General features: G+C 41.3%; 1 protein-coding gene across 1 annotated transcript; it reads left to right on the plus strand.

Annotated features, from left to right (window-relative positions):
- The first annotated feature begins 493 nt into the window (after positions 1-493).
- sphk1 (sphingosine kinase 1) lies at positions 494-18,760 on the plus strand. The gene is made up of 5 exons (XM_032588486.1): positions 494-1,068; positions 10,424-10,573; positions 14,085-14,179; positions 14,534-14,649; positions 15,874-18,760. The coding sequence occupies exons 1-5, from the start codon at positions 642-644 to the stop codon at positions 16,778-16,780; spliced, it is 1,695 nt and encodes a 564-aa protein (XP_032444377.1). The 5' UTR covers positions 494-641; the 3' UTR covers positions 16,781-18,760.
- The last annotated feature ends 4,194 nt before the right edge of the window (positions 18,761-22,954 follow it).

The raw sequence follows: 22,954 nt of genomic DNA on the forward strand, positions 1-22,954 counted from the left end.
TGATGCAGCTTTTAAGGTGAAGGATATCGATCCATAGCCGCTTCACGTAAACTCAGCGTGAACTAATCCTAAACTCAGCGTGAACTAATCCGTGGTTCGGTGAGACGGAGGGCTGCGTCTTTAACAGCAGATTTATTTTCCTTGTGGAAAACCGAGAGCGGTGGAGATACCAGCGGCTTATATATTTAGGTTTCCATTAAAACAAAAAACAAAAAAAACTTTGTGGGTGCGACTTATAGTGTGCTGCGCTCTGTAGTCCGGAAAATATGGTAAGTTACTTTTTCAAAGTTACTTTTTCAAAGTAACTGCCATCACTGCCTAAATCCACTATTTAAAGATGCTTTCGGGGGGAAAATAGGTTTGTAAAAAAGCAACCATTTAAAACCTTATTGTTTGGTCAAACTAATGGCAGCAAGCAAAGCAGAGCAGGTGTAATTCTGAAGTATTCCTGAGGAAGAGGTGGGACAGTCTGCACGTCTCTCCTCCTGCTCCATTGCTGTAATTCCCCTCACGGACGGTAGGGGGAGGCGGTGAACCAGGCAAGCTGCACCCATTCCTGTTTAAACGGTCCCACGGCAGGCTGGCAGGTTCAGAGTGTACTCGGCACCGGCCTCCGGGACGCGTCTCACTCTCCATCCGGGATGGAGAAAGACGCCTCAGCGCCGGACCCATCCCGGCAGTGCAACGGGTTCTCGGGCGTGCTGTACGGAGAGTTCACCGACACTCTCAACGACGGGGTGCGCTACTCGGTGAGCCTGACGGAGAGCGCCCTGACCATCCAGAGGATCTCCTCGTCTCCCGACCGGACGAAGGTGGTGTTTAACTTGAGCGACTGCATCGGCTGTCGGGCGTATAAAGGGCCGGACAGCGCGGACATCGGCGCTTACTTCGCGGCTTATTTCTACCCGTTCAAGAGGCGCTGGATGAGCACCGGAGTGGCCCGGCAGAGGGTGGAGCAGTGCTTTCGGGTCGCTCTGGTGCAGGACCCGCTCGTCAACCTCCGGGAGGCTGAAAGATGGGCTCATGCCATCAGAGATGCCTCAGTGCTGCAGGCTCCTCGGAGAGACGGTGAGGAAACACAGCACTCTGGATCCTGTAAACTTAAAATCTAACTTTAGATAATATATTTATTAATAGGATACATTATTTTATGCCCATGAAGCCAGACTCGGAGACTTGAACATAAAAAAAAAAGTTTCTCACATTTGCGTAATTTTCGATCTGACTCAAAATCTTCCTCCTTACTGGATACATTTGTTATTCAGCTAAAATCAGTATTATTTTAGAATTTGATGAGATTAATGTTTATGATGGACAGTTTATTTATTTTTTTTGCAAACAATCTGAGAAGTGTCCATTTGCATTCAGCCCTTTAGTCTCTACCAGATTAGCACATCCATAGTTGTACAATTTTGTTCAATTTTCTCTGTAAAGTTGCTCAAGCTCAGTCAGATTTGATGGACGCCACTCTAAGAGATGATTTGCTCTGATGTAAGCCGCTGAAGCCCTGCCTGCATGGTAGAGGACCTCGTCCTGCTGGAAGGTGAACCTCCAGCCCCATCTCAGTTTTCTGTCGCCGCTGTAGATTTCTTCCAGGACTGGTCCCTATTGATCTTCAACCGTCTTTCTTTCAACTCTGATCAAAAACATTCTTCTGCTACCATGTTTCACCACAGAGTTACTTTCTTTGTGGTGATGTGTTAGCTTTTTTTTATTTTTATTTTTTACCACATGCTACATGGCCTGTTAGCCAGTTTTTCTTCTCATCTGACCAGAATCTCATCTTACATGTTTGATGTGGCTCCTGGCAAACAGTATTTCTTAAGAAAAACATTCCTTCAACACGTGTCTTATTTATTTAGGTTTTTTTTTTCTATTTTAATCCCTGTATTATTCACTTTCCATTCACAATTTATCACCACTTCATGCTTGGGTTTCACTTGAATTCCCTTAAAAATCCATAAAGTTTTGTGGCAACATGTTAGGAACCACATGGGGTATGAATACCGAACGCTAGCAAGGCACTGCAAATCTTATCGCTAGAAACAGGTTTGACAAAGAGGCAGAGGTACACATTCCATCCGCTCTCTAACCGGCTCTGCCTGCACGGGAGGGTGAAAATGAGCTCATCCAATAACGTCTGTTAACTACCGTTAACTGAACATTTCTTGCCAGTTCCCAAGCCTGAGGAGAGAAGGGGCTAAATATGAATCTACGTAGATCTGGATCAGCATCTGGAGTCTGCTGTCAAAGATCACCTTAAGCAGTTAAATCTTCAGCTGATCCTCTGTCCGCAGCAGAGTGTTAACAAGCTTCATTATTTCAGCTGGGTAAATTCCCAGTGAGACTTAACTCAGGTTGGGTGGAAAAAAAAAAAGTGACATCAAAACAACGGCTGTTTGTCATTTGCCTCCACAGCAGCCTCTTCTAATTGGGTATCGTCCTGTCTTGTTCGGTGTAAAATGCGGCTCAGTCTGCAGTCTGGTTGGTTTCTCTTTACTCCGCTTTGGTAAACATTGACGATAGCGTAATTAACATGAATAAGAAATGATATGTACACGCATCTATGTGCAGTGCCTTGGAAAAGTAACACTGCTTGAGCTTTTCATAATCGGCGTAGGATTTTATTTGATAGACCTACACAAAGTAGTGAAGAAAAGGATGAGTTGTTTTGATAAATTTTGACAAATAATGTGTGCATCCCCTTTTATTATGGACGAAAAACACTAAGAAGATCAAGGAGCACAGCAGACAGGTCAGTAGGAAAGCTATGGAAATATTTTGTAATGCATTTTTCAGTCTATCATCAAAAAACGGAACTTCTGTTGACAGGGCTGGACTAGACAATTTGGGTTAGATCAAAACATATTGATCTAACCCAATATCTCAATAAAAGTCCAAATCTTAATCCAACTGAGAACTTGTGGTAAGGCTTGAAAACCGATGTTCACAGAAGACACTCTATCCAAACTGAGTGAGCCTCAGCTATTTCATATAGACACATGTTGAACAATCCACTTCTATGTTGTGTGTTTGCACATTGAGTGAGAGTGAAATACATTGAATTTGTAGTTGTAATGTCACACAAAAGAAAACAAGCATATAAAAGGTACATTAATTCTGTTTACAAAGCTGTCTCCAATGCTGTTTATCATAGGGGGCAGATTGCTAATACTCCACCCCAGGTCAGGAAATACACTTTTATATTTGTTTACACTATAAAGCAGGGATGAACTCAGGCGTTCAGGTCAGAGAAGAGGCGGATATTTGACTTGGCAGTGACCAATTGGGAATGTTGACTTGCCAAAGATGGGGGCAAGAATGAGCAGTGGGATGAGGAATGAGGTTGTGATCCTGGCAGCAGCCTCCAGGTGTACACTGCAAACACGGAGAGAGACAGACAGAGAGACGCTGGGAGCTGTGTGAGGAGGAACATCCATCCTACCAGCCAGCCTCCCTCCCTACAGTCCGTGGCCCGCAGGAATTTGAGATTCAGACCTGTGTGCCAGGCAGGCAGGCAGATGGTAACCTGTGAGGTTACCTGCCTCCCTCCCTGTCACTGTCCTCCCTCTGGACTCATCAAAGAGCTCCATCTTGGGAGGGCTTGTCCCTGTGCTACACTGCCTCTTATTCCAGTCTCCTTCTGAGCATAGTCTCTCAGCGATGATGGGATCATATGATTAATTCATAAGCTTGTTTTAGCTCTTCAGATCCGCTGTTTAACGGAATGTTTTATTCGCTTTTAATGAGTTCTATTTTCCTAATGAATGAACCAGAATTGTCCTTTTTACTTGTCACAGAGGTTGCATGAAAGTCAGCGAGACTCACTAATCCCTCATGGAGGACTTCCCTCAAGTTAATTGCATGTCATCTCATCTGGGGACTGCAGATGGAAAGGTTGGATTAAAAGTGAAATTACTGCGCAGGCTTGGTATTTATGGAGACGAGCTATCAAGGGTGACTCAACACGTCATTACAAATATGATGGAATTATGAGATGTAACTCTCCTAATTTAGCCTGCGATATGAAATCCATTCAGAAGCCGCTTGGCAGTTAAATTAAAAGAGTTGCAGGCAATGATGTCCGTGCCTTGCCTCGCAAAAGTATTCACACCCTGGAATTTCTTTCACTGTATGTCACGTCGAAACCAAAAATGCCTTTATAGGGTTTTTTTTTGCGATACACCAACTCAGAGTAGTGCATGATTGTGGAGCGACGTAAAAATACATGCGTTTTTCACAAGTAAAAGTCTGAAAAGTGTGGCATAAATTTGTATTCAGTCACCTGAGTCAATCGATAACTTTCTGAACGACCATTTGCTGCAGTGACAGCTGAAATAGCCTTTTGGGGTGTTTCCCTATGAGCTTGGCATACTGTTACTTCCACATGAAAATTCTCTGGAACATTTCAAAGTCTAAACGTCTTAAAGCTGAAAAGATTCTGATGCACAAATAATTTTGCTGGTGGCAGAGCCCACGTCACAGAGAGAAAATAAAAGAGCCGTAAGCCCCCACCTTTAAAATGAGTGTTTTTCCAGCTGCCTCAGGGTCAGGTGTGCCTGTCACCGAGCGAGCCTCCTGGGGGGGAAGCGGGGGGGGGGGGCACTCTGCTGAAGATGCTGTGGCTCATTCGGCAAGGAGCTAAAATGCGTCACCAGGCGACCTTTCACCCCAGCCAGCATCTCAGTCCCAGCGGAGCGTTCGTCTTGTTGCTCCGTGACACATGGATGTGATGGCCTGTCAACTCCCGCTCCCGCCGCCACCGCCCAGCCCCCCTCTCCTGGTGCTGTCTCTGCGGGCAGCGGTGTTTATTCTCCGCGGGCCTCCTCCCCTCCTTTTCAGCAAACACTCAGACAGCGGCTTGTTTGCAGTCTGAATATAGCCGTCGCTCCCGAACAGGAACACTTTCACAGAATATCTGCTTCTGTTCCAGCAGTTGTCTCGAATGCTTCCCGTGTTTTAATAAATCCCACTTGTGCCGGCAACATGCGTTGCTGAAGGTCTAACAGGGCTTTATGTGTAATGGTTGTAGCGGTTGCGGCAACAATAAAAGTTGTCAGAAAGCCACTTGTTTGCTCTGACTCATTGTCACATCCAGTCTGCCTGTCACCTCACTATGTGTGTGTGTCTTTACTTTCTTGCAACTGTGAAATGCACACATCACTGCAGAAACTTTGTGTGCCAGCTTGATGGACAGGATGTGCTTGCAGGTTTATGACTTCTTCCCTGAGACAGATTTCACATACACAGCACGTACTGACTCTGACAGAGAGAAATCTATGAAAAGAACTTTACTTACTGAGAGTTTGACATTGTTAGCAGTATTTCAAAGAAGGTAGGACGATGATGATAATATTAAATATGAAACTTAGGTCTTCAAAGGTCTCTCTACCCTTTTTACTTTTTTCATATTTTGGCATTTTAAAGTCAGACTAACACAACATCATGCGTGTATTCAGTCCACTTTACTGAAATACCTCTAAATAAAATCCAGTGTAACCTTTCAGAAGTAATCCAATTAGCAGAGTCCCGGTAGCAGAGTACGGGGCACAACTGTGGTCTGCTCTGGTCAGATGAGACAAAAACTGAACTTTATGGCTAATGCAAAGAATGCAACCTATAGAGTTTTGCCAAGATCTGAAAATCTATTTAGCTGGTTTATTGAGGAAGACTTACCTGATGACCTACATCTGTGGGTCTCATATTTCTTTCTTCTATGAATTAGTCAGATTGAGTAACCCCACAGTCAATTGTATCCACAGACCATGCCCATTGACGGCTGTTCTCCGACTATTTTGTAACTTGCTCTTGACTCTGAGCCAGATTTTATTTAATGCCTCATATGGAGCCCCAGGGGTGTTGTTTTACTAAATTTGGGCTCAAGGTGAACTTTAAGAACCTCTTATGAATTTACAAACCAGCCACTAGGGCAGTTTTACCACCATTGAAGAATTTAAGGTGACTTAAATAATTGAAGGTCTACAAATTCTCTGTAGCGCTTGCTCCCACAATGCACTGTCTATTTACCTAAAGCTCTGCCTTGGAGCTTCAGGTTCCCGTCGAGCCCCTAATCGAGCACCCTTCCCCTAACCTTGAACACGCAGCTCCTCCAGACTAGCGGCAGCAGCAATTAGCAAACACCTGGTGGAACAGTGTGGCTGCTGAGCTAATGAAACAAACTACCTCTGAGTCCGGCTCTCGTAAAAGAGAAACAGCAAAAGCATTGCTGTGGTGATGTGCTGAAGGGGACGTGTCAGAAAGGGTGGGAGATTCTTAAAGAGACAGAGGCCAATTTCAAGGCGTCAGATATGACTATGATGCAAAGTCAAATTTCTTTTAAGTTGTTCTATATATACAGTACATACCAAAAGTTTGGACACACAGTTGTGTCCAAACTTTTGGTCTGTACTGTACGTTTTCATAGGAACTGAAGGCAATATAAAGATACAAGATGCCCTCGCCACCCTCCCCCTCCAAAGAACTTCATCTTTGTCAATTCACTGCTTTATTATGAAGTTTTTTGAATGGATTTCACATCCTTTTGTTTTTACACCTATGACATGAAACATTTGCTGATTATCTGAAATCTATTGATACCACAGAGCTTATATATATATATATATGAATACATGTTGTTCTTAACTTTTAAATAGATTTCCATGAAATTCAGTATAATACTTAATCTCTTATTTTAGATAAACTGTAGAAAACACCACCACCACATCAACAACAAAATCAATCTAGTACTTAGGTTATTATCTTCTGGATGCTCTATTCTGAGACATTGGGGTTAAGGTTATGGTCACTGTGATGTGTCATGTCTTCAAATATGTTCTTGATCTAGCCCTGTAGAAACCAAGGAGTTATAAAATAATAATCTGCTTGGTGGTTTATGAAATCTGCACAGTGGCTGACCTTAATCTCTCAGAGATGACAGACTTATAAAATTCTCCAAGTCAACGTTTGGCTTGAAATGCTTATAATGGTGAAAGTGAACAAACCTCTAGAACAACAGTTTATTGAAAACACAAAAAAGCCAGCTTTGGTTTTAGTCTAAAGGACAAATGTGGTTGGAAAGTGAAAGGTGAATGACCTTTTCTTGGATCTAAATAGGGGTGGAATATTACTTAAGTTGATAAAGAGAGCTTACTATGCCTGACTTTAAATGACTTTGTTAAGAATAAGTTTGAACAGTGGATATGGTGAAAAACATCATAGCTTCAGAGTTACCTTCAGTCATGACCTTATCATTTCCTATGAATTTGTGGAAAATTCATATAAAGACAAATTCTTTATGTGACTTGTAATGAGAGGTTTAGATTGTTGTTCTGTTTAAGTAGAAACAATGTGATGTTATTAAAGTAATAGAACAATCTTTAAAAAAAATGGAAAAACAATAAACTGCCTCAGTAAAAATACTAAACCATACTTTTAAGGCTACTAAGTGTTAGTAGCCTTAAAAAAGTCTGATTCCCAATCCTGAGGAAGGTACAGAATTTATTTCCCAGATGCACATAGGTTTGTTTCGTACTGTTCAGGTACAAATGTTGGAGTTACTCATGATCCTCTGACTTTGTAGAACTGCAGAAAATGTTCTTTTTCAGTACTTCCCTTTGAACCTAAGATACCATTTGGTGAGGATATCTTTGGACAGACATTGCAGCTTTTTAACATACTCTATTCAGTATTTTCTTCTTTCAAAGTTAGTAAAACTTTTAAGGACAGTTTCTTCTTTTCCATGTCTCTGATAAAGTCCCAAGAGAACTATTCACCTTTCATAACTCTCATAACTCATGGCTGCTTACATTTAGATCTAATTGATCAGAATACATGTAAGAATGCTTTGTTGTAATACCCAGATGTATTGTGCTTGGAGGCTTGAGGAAAAATCCTATTCAGTTGGGTTTTTTGGGGTTTTTTTGCACTAAAAACTTCAAAGCAATACTTTTTTATGGCAGTACATTTTGGTCAATACCAAAAAGTTGAGATCAGTGTTTCAAACGATTGTTGTTCCCATTAAAATTGATTTATCAAATACAGAACCTTTGATAGGTGCAGATTATGTTAAAATAACGTTTCTCTGGCTGATCTCTTATTTGTTATCCGTACCAATCCACGAAGGATTTCATCTGACTTTGACCTTTTCATGACAGTGTGCGGATTTTTTTAATTGGATGCTTTTCAGTTCAGTTCACTTGAGTGCAAGACCTCAATCTAAAAGCTGGTTGACCTTCAAAAGCTGCTCTCCACTCGATTCTGGAAGTGCATGGATCTTTTTACGATTGAAAGCCACATTGTGCAGGGATGCGACTAGCAAACAATAGTGGCATCCCTGTGTGAATGAATAGAGGTAGATTGGTACATGCCTGTGTGGTTTGGGGACTCTCACCACTTCCTATTGGGGTTACACTTGTCTTGTTTGGAGGCATTTCCGATCATAGTTTGTGTTCAGTCATTCCGGTTCTAATTGAATTTGGCAGCTGGTAAAAAGGTACCAGATTCCTTGTTGAACAATGATGTGGACTGTCCGGTTAGAAACATTTCACCCAGATTAAGCTGGAATGTCAAAAATAATTACTTAAAGCATTCCTCTCAGATCTACAACTTTTATATTATCACATTATGTACCTTCAGAAATGAATCAGATTCAAACCAAAGTCAGCGTCATCTCCAATCAAAATTTTATGATAGAAATAAATACTGATGTTTTTGCCTTCTGTCCTCAAATGAGATTTTTCTATCCGGATAAAAGGCATTTTCTGGAAACTTTAACCCCTGGAAGAAAAGCTTGGCTCCACATGTCCTTTTTGAGGAATCTCATTGAGGCATCTAACATAGCTTTAGAAAAGGCTGGATTTGTACAAACCAAAAAGGTGGATTGTATTATACCTAGGCAATGGAAGGAAGTTGGCTTTTCCTTCAGGGCTTAGCAAAAAACCACAGCTGCATAAATTCCTTCATTTAAGAACAGAACTCTGCCGTCTTCTTGCTGCTTTGATGTCATATATACAGTTTGTTAAAGATGAGCAATCAATTTCACCTGTCTGAAAAATAACTGAGTCTGGAGTCAGTATGTTTTTTTAAGACAAAACAAGGGCAGACTAAAACACTGGAATGGAATATTTTTCATTCCAATAAACACTGAAACCCAGAGATGTCACTCAGCGTTGATACCTGTGGCTGACTACAGAGTACATACACCCACCAGTCACTTTATTAGAGACCCCTTGCAAGTACTGATTGGACTCCCCCTTAGCCTTCAGAACTTCCTTCATCTTTGGAGCATAGTTGCAACATGGTCTTTGACACATTCCTCTGAGATTTTGATCCACATTGGCATGACAGCGTCACACAGATGCTTCGCCTATTCATCCATGATGCAAATTTCTCATTCAACAAATGTGCTCTACTGGGAGGCCATTGAAACCAATCTTTTTTCATTCTCCTCTGACAAGAAGATGGCTGTGCACAGCATATCAGCAGCTTACCATAAACCTATCACTTTAAGATTCCTTTTAACCCCATTTCTGTCAAAATCTGATGCTTGGTTTGAACCTCAGCGGTGCTGAGATTCATTAAGTTGCAGCTGATTTACTACCATTGGCACTGATGCTGTCAGTGTGTACATGCGGTGTACATAATTGATCCCCAACTGTTGTAACAAGGAATTACCCTTGTAGTATAATTCATCATCACTCTGCAGCACTGTCCACAATTGAAGAGGGTCCAAGTGATCCATTAGTTTTTAGCTGAAAGGCTCAGACAACAAGGCCAAGTCTGTTTTTATCTCAACTATCTCAAGTGTGCAATGATCCACATTTAGTGGACCTTCATAATAATATTAAAACATTGATTTTAGCCAATCCAATGTTTAAAATAGGAAAGAGAATACAACGTACCCCTCTGGTTGTCTGTTTGTCTGCATGACTCGTAAAACAGCTACTGCAAAATCGTCAATCAACCAAATGTCCAGATGTCTCCAGAACAATATATTCTCTGGTACAGTAAAGTTTAAATGATTAAAACTGAGTGTGGTTGTTTAATAGGTCACCACACAGACTGAACAGGATAGATGTTGTTTTTCCTCCCATTGATTTGTGTTTCTTCGAAACATGCAGCTGCAAGCAGCCATTTGCTATAGTCAGGGAATAAAAAGTTCCCGGCATTGATCATAAATAATTGGTAAGATCCTAAATAAAATGCATGTGTAAGCCTTCTCTCTTTGCAGCGTCACATTAAAATTGAGCACTGTCAGTCTTGATGCTCGCCCAGCCGACAGATGCGGAGTTCTTACAATTCTTTCCCCTCTCACGCTGCATTTCTATGTATATTTTCAGAGGAGATGGCTCTTCTTCTTTATTCTTTAAGATATTCTTCTCATCCTCTTTATCCTGACTCACATCACCCCGTTTCTGCCTGTTAGGTGTGATGTACACGGAGCTGAGGAGACCTTGCAGAACCATGATCCTGGTGAACCCCCACAGTGGACGGGGACAGGCTCTCCAGCTGTTCACTGGCCACATACAGGCCATGCTCACTGAGGCCTCCGTTCCCTACACGCTCGTCATCACAGGTCAGTCATAAATATGTTCCCCGCATGCGTCCCGTTTATCGTCTTCGTATAAAACAGAGGATTAAACGTCCCGCTACCTCGTAGCGTGATCAGTCTGAGAACTGGGTCATGCTGCAAGTTGCGCACGCGCTAACATGAGCCGAACCCACGATGCTTCGAAGCAAGTTTTAATCTCTGCAGGAATTATGCATTGTTTTTGTGATCGCAAATTCAACAAGGCATGTGCTCACAGACAACATGAGCATTAAATTCTCATTCTACTCGAACCATCTGCTGCACATTCAGCATGATTTGCTAAAGCTTCTCAGTGACCTTTACCAGTATTGTGGCTGTTACTGTTATTCTAGGCTATTTTCACCACAAGGAAGCTGTTACTCTGTACAGGTTTTAATGCCACGTTTGGAACCAAATGGCTCACATTTCATCATTTACCCAATGTCACGTCAAAGTGTTCAGAGGTCTTTAGTTTTTCTTGCGTTGTGTTGTGTTACATCCACAATATTCATTGGCTTCTATTGAGATTTTATGTGATAGACCAACACAGAAATATGAAGTAGCAGAAAAACAATACATAGTTCTCAACAGGGTCAGGTTGGGGCTGAAATTCAGACCGGGAGCTCGGTTTGGAGAGGCCTTTTATTCGAAATCACAATGGACAAAAGTGGAACCATACTTTTAAAACAAAACAACTTAATGAGCGGTATATAACAGCCAGGGTTTTTCGATAATCAGAGCTTTGTGTGTGTATGTATTTAATGTCAAAATTAAAAATCAGTGAGCAAAATTGTATTATACAATCATCTTATAAAAATAATAGCACAAACATAAAACAACCTCCAGATCTATACAGACCTTTTACATCAGGAAGGGAAATGAACATGTTTTAGATCGTTTTCAGATCTCAAAGTCGAGTTTGGACCTCGATCCGTTGATCTTTAGACATTATTTGTTTCCATATATGTATTTTACTGACTTTATTTGTATTTTTCTTGAACTGGTAAAGAAAACATATATTAATAAAAAAACATATCAGGACAACTAGATGTATAGCCTGCATATTCAGATATCTTCATTGCTTTGAACACAGACTTTCTCCTAAAATGTTTTTATTTTCCCTTAAGGAAACGTGTGCTTGTTTCTGGTTAACCATAATGGATTGATTTGAATCCATTAATCAACCAGATATCTGCTTTAATGTGTCATTCTGTTTCCACTTCAAAGATATTGTGTTGATCCATTCCATTGTGGTTGCAATGTGAGAAAATGTGGGGGAAAAAAACGTAACTTTGAGCGGAATTGTATTTCTTCCTCTGCGCCCCGCATACTTACCCCCTTGGTTAAGGCCGACCAGCAGTTTGACAGGTCTGAATATGCTGTCTCCTTTTGGATCAGCTCGGCATTATGCAGCTGAATCTCTGCTGCAGCTCACAGTGAGATGGATTATGACAGCGAATGCAGCAGAGCGCCAGAGCAGAAACTCTGCTTGTGTGGTTTTGTCTCTTTGAGAAAGTACGCTGGCATGCTCGCACATACTTAACGGGCTCCTGGGAACCTGAAGGAGGGTCAGCAAGTGGATGGAGATGAAAACACAGAGCCTAATTACTGAGGCCAACGAAGAGGAACAGAGATGGACGTAAAGGAAGGGGAATATTATGCGGGGCACTGAGGCCTCAGAGTGGGGTGATCCATCATGTACCGGGACAACCAACAGTAGTCCACTTTACTCGGCGTACGCCTTTTTGATGAGTGTATCAAACTGCTTTTGCCTGAGGATGGACAAGCTCCATCGTCAAGGAAACTCCTGTTGTGTCGGCCTGTACATTTTACATACTGTATGAAGCACTGAGTGAACCAGTTTTAGTCTTTACCTGGGATGACCTCGGAAAAAGGCAGAAGGCATTAACATAATAAAGCAAACTGCGGCTTTTAAAAAGAAAGGACAGGAATTTGACCCAGATTTTACGTGGTTTTATCTTTGTTTTCACACAGAGAGTTTTGCATCTCATGAAAGATTAGACAGACAGCTTAAAGATTGTAATATTAACAGCGTAACAGTAAACAGCCTTTGCCTTTGCCTTCAGATTTAATTCATGCAAAAGGAGCCCTGCGATACTGTAATGTACATAGATATACTTTTCAGTTAGCAGACAATATTTTTGTTTTTGTTCTTAGTTGATAATCATATTTTCTCATAAGATTTTTAAAAATTTTGAGTCTTCATTAAGCCAGTTATCAAAATGGACAGAAGAAAGCATGATATGTACAGTACCTCTGTCAGTAATGAAACTCTATATGTTTCACTTTTTTGATTGAATTACTGAAATAGATGACTATTTTAATTATCTTGGTTGCTGGCGAAGGTTTGCTGGACGACCTCTGCGTCTTTCTGTATATGAGCCATTCATTATGTGAAAGAACTCTGGACTAAAGTATCAGGCAGTTCCCAAAAATATTGGTTTTTGCAGCAGCAAACCTATGAGAAACCTATGAAAATTAAATTTATTTTACCTTTGCTTCCCGTTCAACTGCATGGAAAGTGCTCTACAAATACATCGAAGTTGAGGTCTGATTTTGACCCGACGATATTCATAATTATGACAAAAACCATATGAAAAACATAACTGGAATTAAAAGAAGTCGTAGTTGTATTTTGCAGTGATGTTGTCTTCCGATGACCTTTTCAATAAGTAAGTATCTGGAAAGTAAAGCATCGGTCTGGCTGGCTAAAAATGCTGAGTCAGCTGTGCAGTGCAGTTACTCCGGTCCTGTCAACACAGGACTGCAAAACCACCTCTAGTCCGTCCGGCAGACAGCAAACAAACGGCACAGAGGGGTGAGGTGGGTGAGGTGACGGGGTAAGAGGGGAGGGAGCGAGGGCATGTAAAGTTTGAGCAAAGTAAAAGCAGAGAGTTGATCAATACTTCAGGAGGTATATTTTCCATCATAGTGGCAGCACATCGGTGCCTCTTAGCTGCGTGTCTGCCGTCCTTCCCCTCCTCCCCCACTTCCCCTATCTCCCTCTCTAAAGCTGTTTCCATTTTCTACACGCGACTACACTGGGGAGTCTCGGCTGGCAGGACTGTAGACTTTAATGCTGGCAGGGATGAGCCCACAGAGACCCCCAGTGCAGAGACCAACTCAAGGACGCTGCCAATAAAACTAGGCTGAACAAATAGCTCACTTCTCCAAAAGCACATTTTACCAACACGCGACCACATGCTCCCCGCGCTCTCGGTCACAGATGTTTGCAGGCTGTCTAAGCTGCCTCAGAGCTGCTGAGTAGCCACTGGATGAGTTAATGTGATATGTCTGGTCCGATAAGAGGAAATTGAATCCCTTCTCTGCCTAATCTCCCTGATCCCACTCCAGAGCCTGCGGTGATGAAGGGAACGTGTCTGTTTTTTTTCTCTCTCTCTCTGCCCTTGCTGCTTTTTATCATCATTTTTGTCACTTTGTCCCACATTTTCTGCCTTATCTCGCAGTTGACGCTGGCATTTCTTCTGTTTGTTAGAGCACCAGAACCACGCGCGGGAGCTGGTGAGGAACGCCGACCTGACGCAGTGGGACGCGCTGGTTATCATGTCTGGTGACGGGCTGCTGTTTGAGGTACTCGGCCCACTTCTGCTCTTTAACGATGAGAGTTGTTAATGAGTGGGTGCTGGATCGACCTCCAAAACTCTAGCTTCTATTTATGGCACTTCTTGGAACAGAAATATAAAATTTTAATTTGGTCTCAAACATGATAAAGGAGATCAGGTGCTGGGGCTCTTGCATGGGGAAAAAAACAAAACAAAAACTGCAGTCGTCCAGAAAGTATTTTTGTCCTCAGCCACAGCACCATCTGGTCACCTTGGTAGTGCCACACTACATACAAAACAGCATGTTTCTGTCTCTTCCAGATATACAACTTCTTATTTTTGAGCCAAAGCTAAATTTTGGTCATCTCTCTTGTTCATTCAGGTGATAAATGGTCTGATGGAGCGGGAAGACTGGCAACAGGCCATCCAGACTCCTCTAGGGATGCTACCAGGTGGCTCTGGCAATGCCCTGGCCGCATCCATCCACCACTACTCGCAGTGAGTTCATCTTTTAATGAGTCATTTAAATGCATAGGCTAACGGTGCAAAAGACAAGCCTTCGTTAGTTTATAGAAGACAATTTGTCTCCTTCCTGTGTAATTAGAGCAAAGGCTGACTGGGCTCATCATTCCTCGGGAGAGAGGACTTACTGGGACTGTTTTGTTATGCGCCGAGAATTCATTTCTGGCTGCATAAACTCTCTAAAGCAATGATGCGAGGGGTTTAGGAAGTCGTGCATTATGTTGACCCAGCACATGTCCAGGTTATCATCCCCTTCTGCCTCCTGGTTGTTGGCACAGTTTCAAAGAGCCATCACTGGTGAGCCAAAAATGTCATGAGCGCATCTGCTTTACGAGGTGTTAGGACTTTGGATGACTCCGAACCTACTGCTGATTTATGGACTTGTTTATGTTAATGAGCATGTAGATGTAAAAAACATTTTCATCAGCTCCTGCAACACTTCCAACCTGTGGATTTGGACCACATAAACGTTGTTACTTCTCAGAAGCTCTAATATCCTTCTCCCTCTATTGTGTATCTGGCTCTTGTTTCGTTGGCATAGAAAACACAGGGAAGCAAATCTGCAGCATCACATTATTGTGCATTTGACAAAGATCTCACATGCTATTTATACCAATTGTGATCTACTGGTATGTAGCTGGCTCAAATATCACAGCAATGACCAAAGAATAAGATTACTTATATCAATCAAGGTCATAAAATAACATCTTCACAGAAGAACTTTTTATGACTAAGTCTAAAACATCCACGGAGTCAGTTTTGAAGTGATCTGGGAGGAGAGCAGTTATTCTGTGCGAAACGTCCGATTCATATGTTCTTGTCCCGTATAAACCGAATAGTATTCCAAAACATAAAACCTGGTTCATCTGCACATGTTGAGTATTTACCAACTGTGTTAGGCTTTCAGTTGAGTTTGTGCCTTAAATGGAGGACAAAGCGTTACAATTCTTCTTGTTTGATACAGTCCTAGTTTTATCTTTAATTTACTTTAAGAAGCATAAAATATATTTCTCTGTAAAATAAAAATAAAAATACTGCAGTATTAGCCATGATGGTGGTTTTATTACAATAAAATGTTTGGTACAACTCTTAGTTTAGTTTTTGTATAGTTAAAGAATAAAGTATTCAGTCAAAAAGCTGCATTATTTAATGTGCTGCTGTATTTTCTGTCTTATCTTGCTTTCTGTGACGATTCAACAGATCACCTCCTGCCTGGAATGAGGAGCTGCTCCTGAGCTGTGGCTTCATGCTGTGCAAAGGTCTGGTTGGTTCTCTTGACTTGGTGTCGGTCCATTTGGCCTCCAGTCAGCGCCTCTTCTCCTTCCTCTCTTTGGCTTGGGGCTTTGTGGCAGATGTGGATATCGAGAGCGAGAAGTACCGTCATGTTGGGGCTATCCGCTTCCTAATGGGCACCCTGGTGCGTCTGGCCTCGCTCAGAGTATATCAGGGCAGGTTAGCATACCTGCCAGCTAAAGAGATACCAAAACCTCCAAACGAAAGGGCGAAGGCAACCCGTCCTCCTTTCACACCTCAGCAGCCATCTCTCTGTTCGTCCCTTCCTTGTCATCTCGTTCCCAAAGCTTCACCAAATCAGAGCTCTCTGAAAAACTGCGTCGATACGAACCTGAACCAAAACTCCATCACCAACTCCTCCAACGTCATCACTAATATGAGGCCCGAGACGCATGGCAACAATAAGACTACGTCACCTACAGATTCTCTCCTCCCCAGCCTGTGCCAGCCGGTCCCTGAAAACTGGACGGTGGTCAATGAGGAAGACTTTGTTCTTGTGCTGGCTATTTGCCATTCCCACCTAGCGGAGGATCTGTGGACAGTGCCAGGAGCGATGGCGGATGACGGGCTGATTCATCTGTTTTACGTGACGGCGGGAATATCCCGGCCCGCCCTCTTGCGTCTTTTCCTCGCCATGGAGAGGGGTTCCCATTTAGCGTACGGTTGTCCCCACCTTGTGTACGAAAAGGTGAGGGCCCTGCGGTTAGAGCCCATCTCACAACAGGGCATGATCACCGTGGACGGAGAGGTGGTGGAATACGGCCCCATCCAGGCTCAGGTCCACCCCAGAATGGCTAGGCTTATATGCGGATGAACTTGTGCTTTACTTTATAGCTCTAGTTTGGCCTTTTATACTTATTGTCAGATTCTTTATGTGTGCTGTCTTCTCAGAAGTGCCAAAGACAATTAATCACCCATTGGAAATTCCTTTATTTTTCTACAGAGACAACCTGTCCTCTTTTTTATGGACTTCTCATTCTCTCTCAGTGTTAGATTCAGGGTCAAAGCCATGGAGGATTGCTCTTACTTCTGGCTGGTCCAGGCTTAGAGAAATGAGATGGAAATGTATGTGCACAAAAAAAAAAAGAAGCCAGATCTTTATGCATTTTTGTGCATACCCAAATGTGTGTATATGCGGGACTCTGCATGAGGGGCTTTGGCAGTACAGTGGCAGCACATTGCACTCTGCTTGTCGAACCTTATAAGCATGGCACATGTGAAGAGAAGCACGTTTTTCTTTCCCCGGGAGACTCCTGGAGAAAACCCGCCTCTTGCCCCGCTGTACCACTACAGGCCCTCAATCCCCTCGCCCCGGCCGCTGCCACCACCCTGACAACACTGCCTGCCCTTCAGCTTTGTAAGAAAATTGAGGAGATATAATCCCCCTGGGGATTTAGCTTTGACAGATCTTTAATCTTTGCTTAGTTTACATGAAAAGAAACTTTAGATTTGCTCATGTTAGAGCCCCACCTTTTCCTTCCTGCCAAACAGATTTTACCAGCTTACGCTACACCTTTACCACCGTCTTCTCCATTTCCCATACCGTTTCATCTCCAACCATCATTAAGCTGTAGGAATCGCCTCCACTCACACACTTTCTTCTCCCCATCCCCCCCCACCTCTTCTTATCCTCAGATCCTCACATACACACACATTCCCTCGCATCTCTGCAGCACTTAGCGAGGGGGAGGGGCGCGATCTGCTACTGTGCATATGATCCCCTCTCTTTAAGATTGTACTCTCGCTCCCCACCAGTGGTTAACGAACCATCAGCACCTAATGTGTCCTTAATATGAGGGTTTGCATCGGCTAAAGCACACTAAATAGAAAGTCGCCGTTTTTTAGGCACGTGAAAGCTCTTAGGTGGGTTTTCAAGTGGATATTAGGTTGGTCAAAGCACACTCGAGTGGATAAAGTGCAGTTTCAGACGGGCCCTGTTAGAGTTGCATATTGAGAGGCGTGTGATCGATGGAAGCCGGAGGGCGGCAGGTGTTTTGCTCTTCGGTGGCCGTCGGTGCTGTGGAGCAATTAGTGCACTGGAGCGGACCAGAGTGCAAATGTTAGCATTATCATCATGACCCCCCCACCCTCCCCTCTGCACCCCCTGTCCTCCTTCGCGCGCACTCCCACACACCAGTTTACCTCAAGCAGATGCACAACTGTGCATCTGCAGTGTGTGCAGTTGAGGTGTGTCAGACCATTTTAGCAGGTCGTCCTTTAACTGTTCTATTCTCAAAATAAAATACTGGTCAAACTGATGAAAATAAAGTCCTTTCCTATGCTGACAGGAAAGAAAATAGGACACTTTTGACTGTTCACTGGCTAGCGGGGGAACCATAAAGTGCTGATTTCTAAAAAAGTTTTAGGGCATCTGTCATTTTGAGCACGAAAAAGGTGATGCAGTCAGCTGATAGCGCACTTAAATCTTCACCTGTTTTCATCTGTAGCTGGTGGAAGACAAAATACTCATAAGGGACTCCCAGCTGGAGAAGTTGGTAAGGTCTTGCTAACTGCTGTGTCTGTTCATACAGTAAAGAATTTATATGCCTTGGACTTTTTCACATTACAGCCCAAAAACTTTGAAGCATTTCTTTCAACATGATTGAAAGGAGAGCATAATTGTAAAGTGGATGGAAAAGGATGCACGGTTTTCAGTTTGCTTTACAAATATATTTTTGGCATACGCTTGTGTTTTGTAAATCCCGCACTTTGGTATTTACAAAACACTGCTGTAAATACCAAAAAAAAAAAAGAAAAAGGTTTTGACCATTTGGCAGTATGTCTCCACTGGTTTTACACATCTATGGAATTGGGGGTTGTGTGTTTAGTTGACTTTGTTTAATAATTAAGTGGCATGTGAAGAGAAACGTTTGCACTCAGAGTAATAGAGCTGATGAATAACTAACTTTTTTTTTCTTTATTTGTAAAAACTTAAAATCAAATTATTATTTTCCTTCTACTTCACAATTTGAACTTCGTGATGGACTACCAGACAAAGTCATAAGAAAATCCTTTCAAGTTTCTTGTTCATGTGACAACATATGGAAAGGTTCATGCATATGAATTGTTTTTGCAAGAGATTGTCTGTTTCTCAAACTGTAGTCAAAAAAAAAAAAGGTTTTCAGATGGATCTACGCTGCAGATCAATCCAGGAAGGATTCTGATGCTCTGCCACCTTTGATAATTCGGGGTCTGTAGCACTTAGACATTAGCATACATGACTGTGAATTTATCATGTTCCTCTTCTAGATTTTCTAAACTTCACACAAGTGTGGAGATCCATTCTCAAAAAGTAAATTATAGTTTATGAAACTTTGTTTTTTTCTAATTTACTTTAAGCTGCTTCTTTTGGGACGGTTGTGAGGAGACTGTGTTCTTTTCAAAAGTTGGCGTTGTGTGAGCCGTCACTTCGGTCGTTTTTGCGGACGTTGTTTTATCATGTAAACTGTGACTTAAATTGGCTCATAAAGTCAGTTATTATTACTATTCAGGCATAGTGAGCAAGTGACTGTGCCTTGTGTTATATGTCTCCTGCCTGCTAATAAAGCCCACCAATGCGAGCAAAGTTGCTTTTTAATATTTCAAATCAATCAAAAGATTGTGACCTACCATGCCCATCTAAGCTGGAGCTAAGCTAAGTTTTCATTCAAATTAGCATTTTCCTGAGTTTTTGCAGAACTAAGCAGAAGCTGAGCGGTCCCTTTGGAATTAGGTTTTACCAGAAATTCAAAACCAGCCTGGACACAGTTTTCCTAAAGGTGGGGTTTCCCAACTGAGTAATATGAAAACAGCTGTTCTGGCTTTTAAAAAAATGTCATGGTCCTAATGCACAGTGACAGCACTGATTGAGAAAAGGGAGTTTGAAACAGCTACTTTTCTAACTTCCTGTGCAGCTAGCTGTGCAGAAGAAGTAATGCTGGCTTGCTTATAGGGTCTTAGTTGGGTTGTGTTTTTGATTCTGCTTCAGCCAACAACATTTTTGTTTATTGCGTTAAAAAGATTTTCCAAAAATTACTGGTATTTGTTTTTTCTCACTGTTGTCTTTAAAATGTGACTTTCTGTGACAGAAAGACCCTAAAGATAAAAATCTCATGTTTATTTTATTGTATTAATTTTTCATGTTTCCGTCCAGCTGCTGTCACAATGTTTCAGATCTTGCTATTCATGTTGGGGCACCGACAGGCCTAAGCCTGGTTTGAATAGTGTGCATGTATGGGGATCACAGGTGGGGAATCCACAGTGTTCGATTAAACAGGACATGGTACGTTTTTTTATTTATCTATTTATTATTTTGCTGTGATTGTCCCGATCTTTATTTAATTTATTTTTTCTAGGTTTAAGAATCAGCTTGCCCGTAGGTGGAATTTCAATCTTCTAGACTAAGTGCATCCACAATTTATTCACAGTGCCTCACTTCCAACCTTAGAAATCACTTTGATGATTTTCCCGTACTAGTAGATGTCAATAACTTTGGTTCATATCTTTGTCTGAATTTCTTTAGTTGGGAATGATGTGTTGCTTAAGATTTCTTAGTCTACTTCATGCTGTCAGATTTGTTCTATTTAAGTTGATTCTAATGATTTGGAAGCAAGCAATGTAATTTGTGAAGTTAAACTTAGCTTTCAAATAACTGACTAAAGTTAATATATAATTTAAAAAGTATAATCGATTGTGTGTTTGTATCTGATTTTGATGTATATCAGCTGCATTAATAAGAAGGTAGGTCATGCTTACAGTTTTACTTTTGGTTTCAAGTTTCCTTCATCCTGAGATGAATGAATCTTTAACTGCGCATGCAGAGTGTTTGAACAGTGTTATAACAGACTGGCTAGTGTTATTTTGGGGTAGCAGTTGTTGCACAGTGGTGAAAATATGTAATTTTTTGACAGGTCCTGAAAATATGTGACAACCTGACTTAGCTGATGATCAAATTGTGCTTCATAGAGTGTTAAATATACAGTAAAGGCAATTCTAAAACGTTATTTACCAAAGCTACCACTTCTCCCTACACCATTTAAATGAAAAGTAAATAGCCAGTAGTGTGATGGGAGTGCTAAGTTATGAAGTTGCCCAGGCAGCTCTTTCTCCCCCACTAATTGGTATTTAGAAGCAAACTGCCTTTAGCTCACTTTGTCATTAGCAACGTTAGCTCCAAAGTTACCCTTTCTGCATATTTATTAAAAATATATATCTTAAATTAAGAATACCTTTTTATACATTATTCAGTTTGAGATTTTGGCTAGCTTAAGCATTACATTTCTAGCCCTGGTGATTATGTTTCAAAGTTCAACTTGGGTTTTACCGAGAGTCAGCATCTCAAAAACTCCCTCTCCTTTAAATAACTCGAGAAAGTCCTTGGGATGTCCTTGATGGTGGATATAATACATCTCTCTTCTATGACTTGGTTTTACATTCCCAGGTCTTTATTCATGCTGCACAACGGTCCTGGTCACAGCCCATGCCCAACATACTGCACCCTCCATCATTACTGAGTTACCAGGCTGCCTGGAATGCATATCCTGTCCCATCCTGTCCTGTCCTGACCTGAAATTCCAGCTTCGCTCTTCATTATCTGCTGGATGAAGTCAAGATGAGCTATGCAAATGCCTTGTCATTGTTGCGGATTTTTGAAGTAAGAGGTCCCCCTGCTGGCCCGTAGGAGAACATACAGTGAACGGTTTTATCTTGGAAAATTTCTCCGTCTGTTACACAACATGGTCTCCTCATCCTGCCACCTGTTCCCTCCTGTTTTATACTCAGATGCAGATTATTCTTTTACCACATAAAAATAGCAGCAAAAGACATGAAGTTTGTTATTTTTAATGACATCCAGCTCATTGTATCCTTCAGAAATGACTTGATTCTTGTTAATAATGAACATGAAAACGGTGCGTGGCATTAGACTATTAATTTATGGTTCTAAACTGTTCAGTTCTACTGACTGTTGCTTTTTTTTACACAAATGTTAATACCCTTTGTTATTTTATTATTGATTTAAGAAAATAACATTAAAAAAACCTCAATGATGTTTTTATTAAAACTGTAACATTTAAAAATCTTTTTGTACCATGTACACGTTCAGCTTAAAATCGTTTTTTAAAAGTCATGTTTTGCTCTAGAGTTCACTGCTGTCATAAGCCTGAAATATGTGCAAATTTTCTGAAAGGTGTGTAGTCATTTCTTACAGTTTTTTGTGTGCAAGTAGAAGCTGATGTTTAGTGCAGTAGGTTGATGGTTTTGTGGATGTGGTCTTGTGTTAGAAGCCAAAAAGAATGTGGTTCTGTTTAGTGAATTGTGTGCCACCTGTTTGCAGCTTCTTCTTGTTTTTTTCTTCTTTGGATTAGGTGGAAATAAGAGGAAGGAGTTCCTGTGCCTTAGACTTTACACATGACAGCAGTTACATCATGCACAGATTTAAAGGCTTTGACTTGCACACGATATGATACAAACTCAAAACAGTATGTGTGTGTGCGCGTGTGTGAATTTGGGTTGATGACCAGCCACACATCATGTACTTTTCTTTTCTGGAAGTTTTTATATCTTTTTTTTTTTTTTTTTAAAGATCAATAAAAAAATGTAAACGATTCTTTGTGTTCCTGATCATGTTTTTTCATACCGTGTGAAACATAATTTATTCCAACTAACTATAGTCAATGCCTCTCCAAGCTTATCTTCAGGCTTCAAAACGCATTGAAGTCTTAACAATAATAATAAAAAAGGAGTTTTACTCTATAGGAAAAAGTTTATTGATGTGAGTCCACAGCAACTAAAAGAGATGTTTGAAAATCTTATAGAAAATACGGTTGAATCAGCATTATTCTGCACACCATTAATAAAAAATTTAAAAAACCTGCCAGTTGATTGAATGTTCTGTGCCGTTTTATTAACAATAGCATTGTTACCATTTAATGGTACAGATATATTCTTGATTTTATTATTTTTTTTCCCCCTAGAAAAAAAAATCTAATTACTTTATAACCTCTTGGCC

This window comes from Xiphophorus hellerii, chromosome 16 (assembly GCF_003331165.1).
Source record: "Xiphophorus hellerii strain 12219 chromosome 16, Xiphophorus_hellerii-4.1, whole genome shotgun sequence".
NCBI classification, from domain to species: domain Eukaryota; kingdom Metazoa; phylum Chordata; class Actinopteri; order Cyprinodontiformes; family Poeciliidae; genus Xiphophorus; species Xiphophorus hellerii.